Source organism: Cariama cristata, unplaced genomic scaffold (assembly GCF_000690535.1).
Source record: "Cariama cristata isolate BGI_N322 unplaced genomic scaffold, ASM69053v1 scaffold4599, whole genome shotgun sequence".
NCBI classification, from domain to species: Eukaryota; Metazoa; Chordata; class Aves; order Cariamiformes; family Cariamidae; genus Cariama; species Cariama cristata.
This window is the reverse complement of record NW_009633878.1, coordinates 10,476-22,988: the sequence shown is the minus strand read 5'-3', so window position 1 is coordinate 22,988 and position 12,513 is coordinate 10,476. Positions and strand designations below refer to the sequence as shown.

The 12,513-nt window shown below is 35.8% G+C and overlaps 1 protein-coding gene across 1 annotated transcript; it reads left to right on the top strand.

Annotated features, from left to right (window-relative positions):
• Positions 1-352: 352 nt before the first annotated feature.
• On the top strand, positions 353-5,744 carry SPCS3 (signal peptidase complex subunit 3 homolog (S. cerevisiae); the record flags this gene model as incomplete). Its single annotated transcript, XM_009706918.1, has 4 exons — positions 353-426; positions 3,120-3,196; positions 4,690-4,805; positions 5,292-5,744. Coding segments are annotated over 4 exons (400 nt in total), but the record flags the coding sequence as incomplete, so codon positions are not given.
• Between the last annotated feature and the right edge of the window lie 6,769 nt (positions 5,745-12,513).

Below are 12,513 nucleotides of genomic sequence, written 5' to 3'. Positions count from 1 at the left end.
GACAGCTATGCTGCCAGTGTTCCAATCAGCTTTATAGATTTGGGGATGGCTAACACATATTTTGCTAAAATGAAATGTAGTGCTGTTTAGGTACAGATGGATACAGGATTTTGTTAACAGGAAAAAGTCTATAGGTTATTTGTATAACTTAGACTAATGTGGTGGCAAGGCCTGCCATTCAAAACTGGGGCTCCGTAATTTCTGGAAGGAAGATTTTATTTTGAAATGTTGAAAATTATTTAAAAGAAAGTACAAGAAACAGGTGAGGGCAATATGTAATAATAATAATAATTTATGTAATGCATGAAAGAAATAATGAGAAAGGATAATCTTGTGATTTGTTTTGTCTTAGAAAAAATGTAGAAGATTTCACTGGACCTCGAGAAAGAAGTGATCTGGGATTCGTCACATTTGACGTTACTGCAGATATCCTTAATGGAAAAAATAGTTTGAACATTTTGAAATGAGAACATCTTGATGTTTATTTTTGTTACCTTATAATCTTCAGATATTCAGGACTTGAGGAATTTGTCTTAAAATATAAATTTAAAGCAGTGAAAAGTAGTATTTTATGTAGCTAGGACAGTAAAATAGAACTTGGAATAGCTGTTCTGTCTCTAGTAGATGACACAAGGCTGTTGTTTTCTCTTTTTTTTTTAATGCCTGTTTTTAAAATCAGGCTCTGTAGTGAAGTGCACTGTATCTAATAATGGGAAGTGCAGTTTAACATCTGGACAGTATTACCGTTAAGTGAACTTTGTATCAGTGGTTTGAGGTGTGAATTAATTCTAGGGTTTATATAACATACTATTTTGTCATACTGAATCTAGAAACTCCGGTGCACCTTTCAAACTCATTTCGTTGTGAGACTTTTAAAGTTCTGGCCACGTAATGGTTGCATACAAGTACCTGTCTTCCTTTAAAAATAAAAAGACATTATAATCCTTTACCCACTTAGATGTTAAACTATCAAATCTTTTAACACTGAATAGTATGAAATTCATTGGGAAGTATATGAGGTAGTACAAAATTTATCACATTGCTTTTTGGCCTCTTTCTCATTGCTGTCGCCTTTTTGCAACTTTTCTTTTGTATTTCTCTGCTTCCCTGCTAGTCTGGTTTTTATTGGGGAAAGCGTTGTGTGGGAGTGTTTTTGTTTGGTTTTGGGTAGGTTTTTTGACAGTAGAAGGGAATCATTCTTAGGATTTAGGGTCTTGCCTTAAAAAATAAATATCTGTGTTTTTCTGCAGAAGCCAGTACCAAGTATGAGGCAGCATACTTTACCTCAGGTGATTACACTAAACCTTGCTGCAAAGGATTTTTTCCTGTCTGCTGTTTTTGTTTTTTTTTTTTTTTTTTCCGGGGATTTTTCCCTGTCTGCTGTTTTTTTTGTCACTGTGTTAGACAAGACAGTGATTACCTCTGTGTTTAGATTTCCCTGTTTTGGAGAATACTACATTGTGTAAGCGACAAAACAAAATACAAATCTTCAATGCATGTGAAGGCTGGATAAACAGGTTAATCAGATTTTTGCAGGTGTGTGTTGCACAGGAATAAGAGGGATTTTTTTTATCAGCTGGAAGCAGGAGAGGTGAACTCCTAAGCCTGAGTTTTACCTCTGAAATGCTTATACATACTAAAACCAGAGACTAAAATTCCAAAGTAGATGAATTGAATTGTGTGCAGTGTATATAGGGGGAGGCAGAGCAAGGCAAGACAGGACCTCTAAAAGAAATGTTTTTATACAAGGATTACTCTGCAGTATGTGGACATAAAGATTCCATGGTTTAGTGACTTTTAATACTAGCAGTAGTTTTAAATTTTTTTAATAAAAACTCTGATTTAGTCTTTAATGCCTGGCATAAATAAACCTTGCAGTGTGTAATGTTGTAAAATACAACTTTCTGGTAGGTTGTTTTTTGACAAAATTTGTAAAGCGATACTGGTACATGGGCTATCTTAACTAACGGAAACAAGTTGCTAGTCCTAGGAAGAATTAAATAAAATGACAGTTAGAAAAAGAAACTAGGGAAAGGGAAGGAGACAGGTTTCACAAACTCTTTTTAGCTTACTTTTTAGCAAGCATTAAGAAATCCCACAAAGGAGATTTTCAGAATCTTGTTTGTTGTTTTGAGTTAGATGGTGAAAAATGTTTAAGTAAAATAGCTCCATTTATTCTTGCAGCAACAGTGGCTAATTATTTAATTCTTTCCTTACTTGCCTTTTGAATTAGCAGCTTAAAAACATGATTTGTTCTTGGGATTCTGGTTGGGGAATCCGTTTAATTTATTGTTTGAGACAGTGGCAAATAGAAAAAGCAAGAGGACTGGGAAATAGAAGCTTACAGCTAAACTTTATTGTGACTTAAAAGGTCTTTTCCTTAGCAGTCACACGTGGTGCATTTTATTGCTAAGTAAACAGACAAGTGTTTAGAATAACAGCTTTATTATACTGACAGTGTCAATACCAGTCATCAGTTCTTTGCTGTTGATCAAAAATCTGCACAGAGTTTTGTTCCAGTCTAACAAGCTTTCTTTGTAGTAAGGAGGTAATTAAATTTGCTAATTCCTGGTGTCCCTTCCGAGATGAAGTACTTCCCATCTACTAACTGCTCTAATGTGGGTATTACAGGCTCTTGGAACTCTCTATACTCCGCCAATTTTGTATTTATGTATTTTTTTAAGGCTATTGTATCTCAATCCACGGTTGGATACCAGGGTTCTTTGATAGTATAAATAATTGCTTTGAAGATATTTACTGAGAAATTCTGTCTTGCCTTTTATGTTTAAGGTTTCATAATAGATTGTCTAGCAGCAGATCATGATTACTAGCTTGCCGTGTCAAATGTAGAACTCTTAAATCATTGTAGGAAATAGCCATTAGATTTCATAAATAGTAAAAAAACAACCAAACAAGCAAAACAAAAAACAAACCAAAACCATGTCACTTTAATATGATTAAAATATGTGTTAGAACTCCTGGAAGTGCTCTAATTTATAAGTAAGGTGAGGTATGTTGAAAGGTAAGAACTCACTTTAATTATCATAGTCTAGTTAAATCTAGTAAAAATAAAACAAGGTTATGTAAGTACAATATGGTATTTTTCTTAACTCACATACATCTGCAGAGTATATTTGACTGGAATGTTAAACAATTGTTTCTATATTTGTCTGCAGAATATTCAACGAAAAACAATGTAAGTATTAAAAAGTAACTTTAGGCGATTACTCATTTTGGACTGCAACTATTTATAACATTCTGAAGTTCTGCTGGGAAGAGTTAAGGCACCAGTGTTTCCTACTAGCTTGGACTGTTTTTACTGGCCTTCATGATTGTTATTTTCTTGACAGTTTAACTGTAGGGTGGGAAGTTCACCCTCATGAAACCTAACTTGATATGTGCCCAACAGAATGGGAGAAAAGTAGCGCATGCCTTGTTCACTTACAGTAGTTTGCTGTAAATGAGCTTTTTCACTTACTTACTCTGTCCGTTTTACTGTTCCCTAACGTTCTGCAGTTGACTACTGTTAGAAACAAGATATAGTGGCCTTTGGTCTGGCCAGGTGTGGTGGGTCTTTTGTTCATAGATCACAGAAGTGTTTGCCCATACCAGTTGCTGTAGCCTTATAATACATTTATGTTATCTTGTCATACTTCTCAAAACAATTGACCTTGCTGTGTCCTTCAAATTCATTGCTACTGGTATTTCAGTTTGGATAGCTGAGGGCTTTTTTCAGTGATCTGGTAGAAGCTGTGTGGAACAGCCTGTGGAAAAATTAATGAAACACCGTACTGCCATGGTACCACTGAATTCTAATTTAAGCTACTGTGGTCGCATTGCAAGGATATAGTGAAGGCCTGGGGTTTTTTCTTAACTTGCTACACAAAACTCTCTCTCTCTTTTTTTTTTTTTTTTTTTTTTTTTCTTTTTTTTTTTTTTGAAGTGCCTTAGTTCTTTTATACATGCTGGTGGATATTGTGTTTGTACTTTATTCTACTAGAGTTCTTCAGCAGTGTACTTTATTAGGGTATTTTATTCTTACTAGAGTTCTTTATTAGGATCTGGGACTTCATTGTCTTCTTTCATCTTTTAGATTTTTTTTCACATAAATCACTAGTTCTCTCAAATATTGTTTCTAAATTGTTCTATAAGGTACTAAACAAGACTGTTTAGCACCTGACTACTTAAAAGAACAGTATGAAGTTTCAAATATTTAAGAATTTGGGATCCATCTTGAGTTGTTCACACAATTACACTTGCAATTCAAGTAGAGATTTTTTTCCATTTAAGTTGAAAAAATGTTAAATACCTAGGCAGTGTCATGATAGCTCAATTTAAGCCCTTTATTTGAAACAAAGTCTAAATACTTCTTTAAAAGCAACTTACCTTTGCAATTCCAAAGGAAAACCCATCATACTTTGTAAGTCTTTGGAAGCCTATGTCTTTTCAAAATGGCTTTCTCATGTTTTATTGAGCTGTTTTTTGTTGTTTCTATTTATTCTGTGCCACACTACAGTGTGTAGTAGTACTAGTTTCCCCTGGTAAAGCATTAGTTTGTTAAATTAGTTATGGATTGCAAGCATGTACTTCAACTTCAGGGTTTTTAGATGAATAATGCTATGAAATTCCAGTGACTTGAACATGATCTTGTAAGGTACCTTGCTGACTTAATTACAATTGTATTTTTAGGCTCTAAACCAGGTGGTCCTTTGGGACAAGATCATGTTGAGAGGAGATAACCCAAGGCTGTTCTTAAAAGACATGAAGTCGAAGTACTTTTTCTTTGATGATGGAAATGGTCTCAAGTAAGTAAATCCTTTTTTTATTATTGTTATTCATGGTGTTTTGATTTACTTGCATGCTTTGCATTTTATATGTGTTTTTACTGCTGTGGTAAGGTACCTATATTCTGTCTGATATTTTGTCAGTCTGTTGCGTCTTTGTAGTTTGATTGTTAGAAGATGACCTTGGGATACAAGATAACTTGTTTTTTCTGCAGACTAGAATATGCACTGCTAATATGAGCAATAGGCTTCTGGGTTTCTGCTTCGAATATTCTTGTCTGTGTAGAATTGGTTCTGTGATGCATTCAACTCCAAAGGAGATAGGTAACAAAAAAGAAATATTTTCTGGAAAATAGGTAATATTTCATGAAGTAACTACATAAAATTAAAAAGCTCATTTCCTGGACCAGGAAAACAATTTGTATCATAATTTATTTAATATTAGTGATTATTAATTAAATTGGTTAACTTGAGAATTTATGCTGACAGTCTGTGTTGCTTTTGCAGGGGAAACAGGAATGTCACTTTGACTCTCTCCTGGAACGTTGTACCAAATGCTGGCATTCTACCTCTTGTAACAGGATCAGGACATGTGTCTGTACCTTTCCCAGATACCTATGAAACAACAAAAAGTTATTAAATTATAATACTGAATCCTAAGCAAGATATTTTTATACTTGTATATTGTGAATAAATTTTATTGCTGTTTCTTCTCACATCCCGTGCAACCCTTCAGTGAAAGGTACTTAATTTCCTCAGGTCTAACAGCATAGGAAAAGGAAATGAAAGTTCAGGGTTTTTTTTAAATAAAACATTGAAGCTGAAACTTAGGGTAAATGTAAATTGCAGAGTAGTGGTTTTGGGGGGGGGGAAACTGAGGAATTTTTTTTTTTTTTTCTTTCTCCTCGCTATCTGGATATAGATCTCCTTTTCTTTTAAATAAACATTTTTAAACCAAAAGATAGTCATGCTATGTCTTTTTTTGAGGTACTGTGATAGTTACCTAATCTGTGTAGGACTCAAATACACCTTCTGGTGTCAGTTTCTGTGAGTGCCTGAAGGAAATGGCCGTTCTGTTTTACAGCTTTTTGCTAAATGCGTGCTTAATGTGTAAGGTAAGCTTGGTCCTTTCTAGGACTGTGAGCAGCTACTTTGAAAACTGATGGTTCTTTATCTGTCAGTTGGGCTGTAGATCTTCTTTTGAGTGCCATTAATATACCCCATATGCAATTCTGTATTATAAAACATCTTAATAACTGCTTATAATGCAGCTAACTGGAAGAATAAAAAGAAATCTTTTCAGTGTGTTAAGCATAAGTCAGTAAGAAAAGTAAAAGCTTTAGGTAAAGAAAGACTGTCTGCGAAGCAACTGCTTGATTTTTATTGGGATGTGCTCAGCAGGATGGATGAACACACTTGTTCCAGAGGCAACTGGGACAACTGATATTAGAGGGGGCCTTCCATAGCAAGGAATGGGACAGATGTTCTCCAAAACAGTCTGGGAAAACATTTAAGAAATAGGAGATTTCCCATGGGAACAGAGAAATTTAGACAGATTTACCAGCATGAATATGGATATGAGTCTACCTGCAAGTCTTCCTGATTTACGTCAACCAGGAAAGCTAGCAAGCAGTGTGTAGCAGCTTCAGTCAGCACCTCTGCTGAAGAAGTGGCCTCTGCGGCTGCATGTCCTGGTCCTTGTGTCCTCCTTCACTTGGCTATGGCTGTTAATGCTTCTCATAGTTGGGAGGACAGAAGGAACAAAGAGGGTATCAGGATTGCCTCTTGGCGGTAATGATGGTTTATACTGATGAACTAGTGTTTCTTGCTCATCGTGTATCTAAAAGGAGGAGCACTTGCCACTGTCACCTTCCTGATGTAGTTCTTAATGTACATGTATATATTCAAACAAAGTACGGTGGAAGTTAATTTATTGCCAGACATGGAATGTTCTGAATGCTGGGGACTTTCAAAAAGAGCGAACATAGTCTGAAATTAAACCTCTGAGTTTTTTAATACTGCAAATCAGAAAAAATAATAGGAAAAGTGATGAGAATTGCAGTGTGACAAACCTTTCAAATAAGAGATGCAAAATATTGGAAGAGAGTCTCCTCCTTTGTTGTGCGCTCACCTAAGAGCTCACAGATTTTGAGGAAGCCAAGTTACTTTTAAAAAGGGATCTTTAATATTTGTGAATTATCCTGAAGTGACTATTTAGTACATTCTCCATGTTGGTGTATCAATCAAAGAAGTTGATATAAATTTCAAACCAAATTTTTAAAAATTCCCCAAAAGCGGTTTGTCTTTTTACAAACAAAATTTTGTTTAAAGTGTGAAAACTAAAAAATTATTTTCACTGGAGTATTTTAGGACAATTTTTCATTTGTATCCAGCATATTTACATGAATTTCAGTTCTCTGAATTTGTGCTGTTTTCCACAGATTAGTATAATCAGCACATTGAAATACATCCTATTTTTCCTGTGCTTTATTATCAAATGTATATATTGCTCTAAAAACTTAACTGTTATAGAGAACTTAATACTGACATACAGAAGGAAAACAAAAAAAATATTTTTTTTAAGATAATAGGGCAAAGTTGTGGAGTTGGTTTGTTTATTGCCAAATAAGTGGTTGGTTTATTCCTGAAACATTTACTGAAACTTACTTCTTGTGGCTTGGCATTCAACTACTTCCCTGTATTCCTTTGGCAGTACTCTTCCAATGAATGTAAAGGCTGTCTGTGAAAGAGATGCTTTAACTACAAAGGCAAGGATCCACTGTCAAAAAATCAGCGATAAATCTACCTTCTTTCCTCCAAAATGCTGTATTCTGCCCAGCAGGTAGTAGCAGAATTTTAAGACACTAAAACTGTAGCTTCAAACATGATTCTTGAAGCTTTTCTAGCCTTTCCTAGTGAAGAGAAATTATGCTTGAGGTAAGCATTTTAGAGGAATGAAGAAGAAACCATCACTGAGTTTATGTTCAAGTGCTTGGGGAGAAGAACCTGGTTTTATCGCAAGGGAAACGCCAGCATAGATGAGCACTTAAATGATACTGCAATAGCTTGCTCTTTGCTTCTCAGCCACTGAGCGGGACAGGATGCTCTCTGTTCTATTCTTGGTTCAGGGAGCAAGGAGGAAAATTCCTCAGTTGGTCTCTTTAAAGCCTTTCAGAAAGTAAAATGACTACTGGATTTTATTGTGACAATTCTTGAACCATTTATAAAAAGAACGCTCTTTTATGGAGACAAATAGCACTTCCTCTTGTCTCCTCTGATACATCTTACAAAAAGAAGGATTACTATTGCTGGCAGCTGATTGTTTTCTTAGGTGTGTTACTAACTAAATAATGATGTTTTATGTAGTGATGTGTACAAAAGAGGTATTCCCTAGCAACTGATTTAATTAATGGGAAAGGCTTGAAACCCTTTTGTAGGAAATTTGAACTGAATACACTTCTGATACATTACAGATAGCAATTTATAGAGGTTCTGGAGACGAGAGTTCTTGTTTAAGGACTGAAAAATGCGAACTTAAAGTAGCCTGAGTTTCCATTTACTGTTGAGAGCATGCAGCACAACATAGAAAGCCCTATACAGGAAAGGAAAATAACTTTTAAAAATCTGTGTTTACAGCTCTGCTGCTCTGCTCATACAGTCTTATTTATGGGTTGGCAATATAGATACTGAAAATAGAAAGACATTGAGAAAATAATTCAATTCTAACTATTGGTTGTTTATAATTTTAATAAGTTCTAAACAATTAAATTAAAGCTAGCTATTATATTGCTTAACAGCCAGGTTCAAGTAGATTTTCTGCGTTATTTTTGGATTACAAATGTTAAAAAGTTATTCTGAAAATTATTTCAAGTGAAGTTTTGCAGGAACAGTTCTGTAAAATGAAAGCTATTTAGATTGAAAGTTCAGGTATTAGAGGAACAATCTTACTCCAAATTTTATGTCAGAAGATACATAGACAATAACTATTTGTAAATCTTTGGTATTTAAGGGATGTTCTTCTGGTTTATTTGGCTTCTTTATTTTGGAAGAAAATTGAGATTTTCTCCATTAAAAACAGTTTGTTCATGCCAACAAACAAGCAAACAGGCATATACTCTTTAGCATGAAGAGTTCCATTCTAAGCACACAGGTAAATACTCATATTACAGTAGTCACATCAGGCATATTTTTATTAAATAAAAAAATCGAAAACTTAGCTTGAAAAAGCCAAACTGCTGCTGGATCTTTTTCTGGCACCCTCCACCACTTCCCTGGGACCATGTTTGTGAATCTTCATGTGGAAGAGATGAGGCACGGGTAAAGACAAAGTAAGCGTTCAGTTGTTAAAGTTTCTTTTTCTCTTAATATTGTGTCACAGTAATAATCCCTTTTATGCAAGTTACTATTTAGTTTATCCACTAATAATTGTTCTTAATTAGCAATTGTTAATTCACTTTTGTTCTATGTGGAAAGATAGTCAGGATTTTCTCTCTCTCTCTTTTCAGTTTACTCCAAACTCCAACAGGGTTGTGATTTCTTTTTCCAAACATTAATGGTGTAATAATGAAATTCTAAATCCTCTATGCATAAGCTATTGAGAAAACAAAACAAAAAAACCCTTCTGAATCAATATAGTTACATTATCCAGACTTACAAGGTATTGATTCAAAATAAAAATAATGGAGCCAAAGATATCATTGAGAGAGTATTTCAAAACTCGGATCTGTTCAAAAGCGCTACCTGACCTCCTGACCCCTTTCCCTCCCCCAGCTCCATGCTAAGGATGCACACCCAAGTCACCTGGAACTACCCTCTGCCTCCCAGCTCTATCCCCTCGTGCTCCTTAGTGGTGCTCCAGGCCATAAATCCTGAAGAAATAGCTGACACTCCTTTAAAATTGTAAAACTGGCAGAAATGGATTAGAGACTATTTCCAGTGCTGGGGGACCATGACAGTGAGCAAGCTTTTTTGTAATTTGAAGACATCTTTATATTATACCCCTAAGTCTGTTAACAGTAGTTGTCATGTATTTTGCAGTTATTAATCCGAGTGCTTTACAAGAAAAATCCAGCTTTATTTCCAGAAAGATGCTGGCATTCTTAAGCCATGCTGGAAGTGCTTTTGCAAGCGACCATCTCAAAAATACTACCCGGTGGTAGCAAGAATTGCCTGGGGCGGTATGTGACTAACCTACCACAGGCAGCTACCCCCTGGCTTTGCAGGTGTTTGGCAGGCAAAAGGGCTAATTGGAGACCTCTAATTGGGAACTCCCTTTGCAGAACCAGGCTTTAAAAGCTGGGGTGGGAGGGTTTGCTTTGGCATCTCAAGAGGGATGGTAGGTACAGTGGTATTAATTCAGTCTGCCTGCTTGCTTGGTGTTTCTTTTTGCTTTATTGTTTTTTTGGTTTTGTTTTTGTTTGGTTGGTTTTTTCCCCAAGTGACTGCTATGGTCCTGGGTGCTCATGCTGAGGTGAATGAGTTGGATTTGGTACATACGAGAGGTGTTAGAGTATGGTGATAGGAGACATATGGAGAAAAAGAAGCGGTTTGGATGTGGCTATGGAAGATTGATTCAGAAATGAGTGTTCGGTTTAAGTGTAAAAAATACGTTTAAGAATGACTTGTGTTAGATGTAGTTATGAGTGGCGGACAAGGCAGGCAGGCAAAAGAGATCTTTTTTGTGTAAGGTAGTAATTGATGAGTGTTCGGTTTAAGTGTAAAAAATACTTACCTTTAAGAGTGACTTGTGTTAGATGTAGCTATGAGTGGCGGACAAGGCAGGCAGACAAAAGAGATCTTTTTTGTGTAATTGAAGATTAAGATAAAACTAGTTTAACTGTGATTGGGAAGTAACAACTCTGACTGCTTAAATCCCTTAAATTTTTTTTCTTCCATATTCTGCTTTTATTTGAAAAGATAATTTTTTTTCCTGTTTTATTTCTTCCTCTCTCCCAATCCTGAAAGAAAGAGAGAATCAGAGCTTCTTTTTCTTCCCTGCCCTTCCAGCCCCCATCTCTTATTAAATACTATTTGTTCATTTATTTTTTGCTTTAGGAATCAGCATAGTAAGAAACAGAGAGGCACTGGCACGTACAGTCTAGCTGCAGATGTGGTAACAGCCAACATTAACATTCTTCTTTTTTAAGAACTGGGGTTTTTTTTATATTTAAAAATGTTAAGATTAAAAAGCAAAGTGGTTTGTACAATTTCAAGCTATAATAAAATTGGTTAAAATTATATATCTCATCAGATATATTATCTGAGCTCACTGTAAGGTCTATCTCATTTCACAAGCTGTGGTCTGCTCCCACGTGAACAATGACGTTTGCCTCATTGTCACCTCTCTGTATTGTCAAGTCTCACTCCTAAATGAAGGATCTCGTTAGGACTCACCTTTTCAAAGGCATTTAAGAGCAAAATGGCTTCGAAGAATTAGTCAGAGGAGCATCCCTAGAAACAGTGAAAACTGTATTAAGATATCTTGATTGAAATAAGGCTTTTGACACTGCCTTCTGTGCTATTAATGAGCTATGGGGGAAAGATCCATAAAGGGGAAAATACTTGAAGATAGATGTAAAACTATTCAGAAGATTATACACAGTTCGTAGCTGTAAGTTTTTCAATATCAAACTGTAAGACTCTGTTGGACTTCATGTTTTAGAGGTGGTTTTTGGGGGTTGGTTTGGTTTTGGTTTTTTTTCTTTCTTTTACTTTTTCCTGGCTCTCATGCTATTCACTACTCTCATTAATAGCATGGGTGATAGAATAGCAAGTATACTTAATGAAATTTAGAAATGCTCCAATGTAGTAAGTTGTGATTGTTTGGAGAGTCAAGCAAAGGTAGTCAGTATGTCATATTAAATTATTCTCCCTATGTATCTAGCTCTAGAAAAGTCAGAGCTGGGGTACCCTTAAGTGTTTTTTGACAGTGAGCTGTACATTCACCCTACATCTTGAAGTGCAGAATAGGAAGTCAGTGGGTTTTTTTACAAAATACAGCTTATAGGAGTGTGCATTTAACAGTACCTGAGTTCTAAGTCTTAAAATACATATTACATTACTGTACATGGGAAGAAAAATAAGTTTTAGATCTGCTGGGGGTGGGAGTAGAATCAGTTTTCATAAAGTATTTGTGTTTGAACATTTAGTCTGAACCTTCCCCCTCAACCATCAAGACAAACTTTCTAAGATTAACACAGGCTTTCTAGGAAGTTATGGAATTGTTGCTGGAAATAACAGTTTATGCCAATGTCTGTCTGGGATAATTTATATCTGATAGATCTTACCACTGGAAAGGTGATGGTGTAGATTGTGTTGGACTATTAGAGAGGCTTCGAAGAATTAGTCAGAGGAGCATCCCTAGAAACAGTGAAAACTGTATTAAGATATCTTGATTGATAAGGTGATGGTGTAGATTGTGTTGGACCATTAGAGAGTGCACCCAAGTTTTGTGGGTTTTGATGAAGACAGCATTCCTTACCTGTGTTGCGCTGCGTAAGCCATTGATGTGGTCATCAGCAGCCCCTTTCCACGCTGGGGTGGGTAGTGCAGCAGTGGGAGGTGGGTTGAAGTAGTGTCCTCCTCATGACAATGATGGGGCAGGAGCTAGGTTATGCACCTAGGGGCTGGAGTGGGAAAGATTTTCTGGTTGCAGGCTGGCATTTGTGCAACGTAACAAAGTAAGTGAAACTATCCCAGTTGACCTGAGTATATGAGTTGATCCACTAAG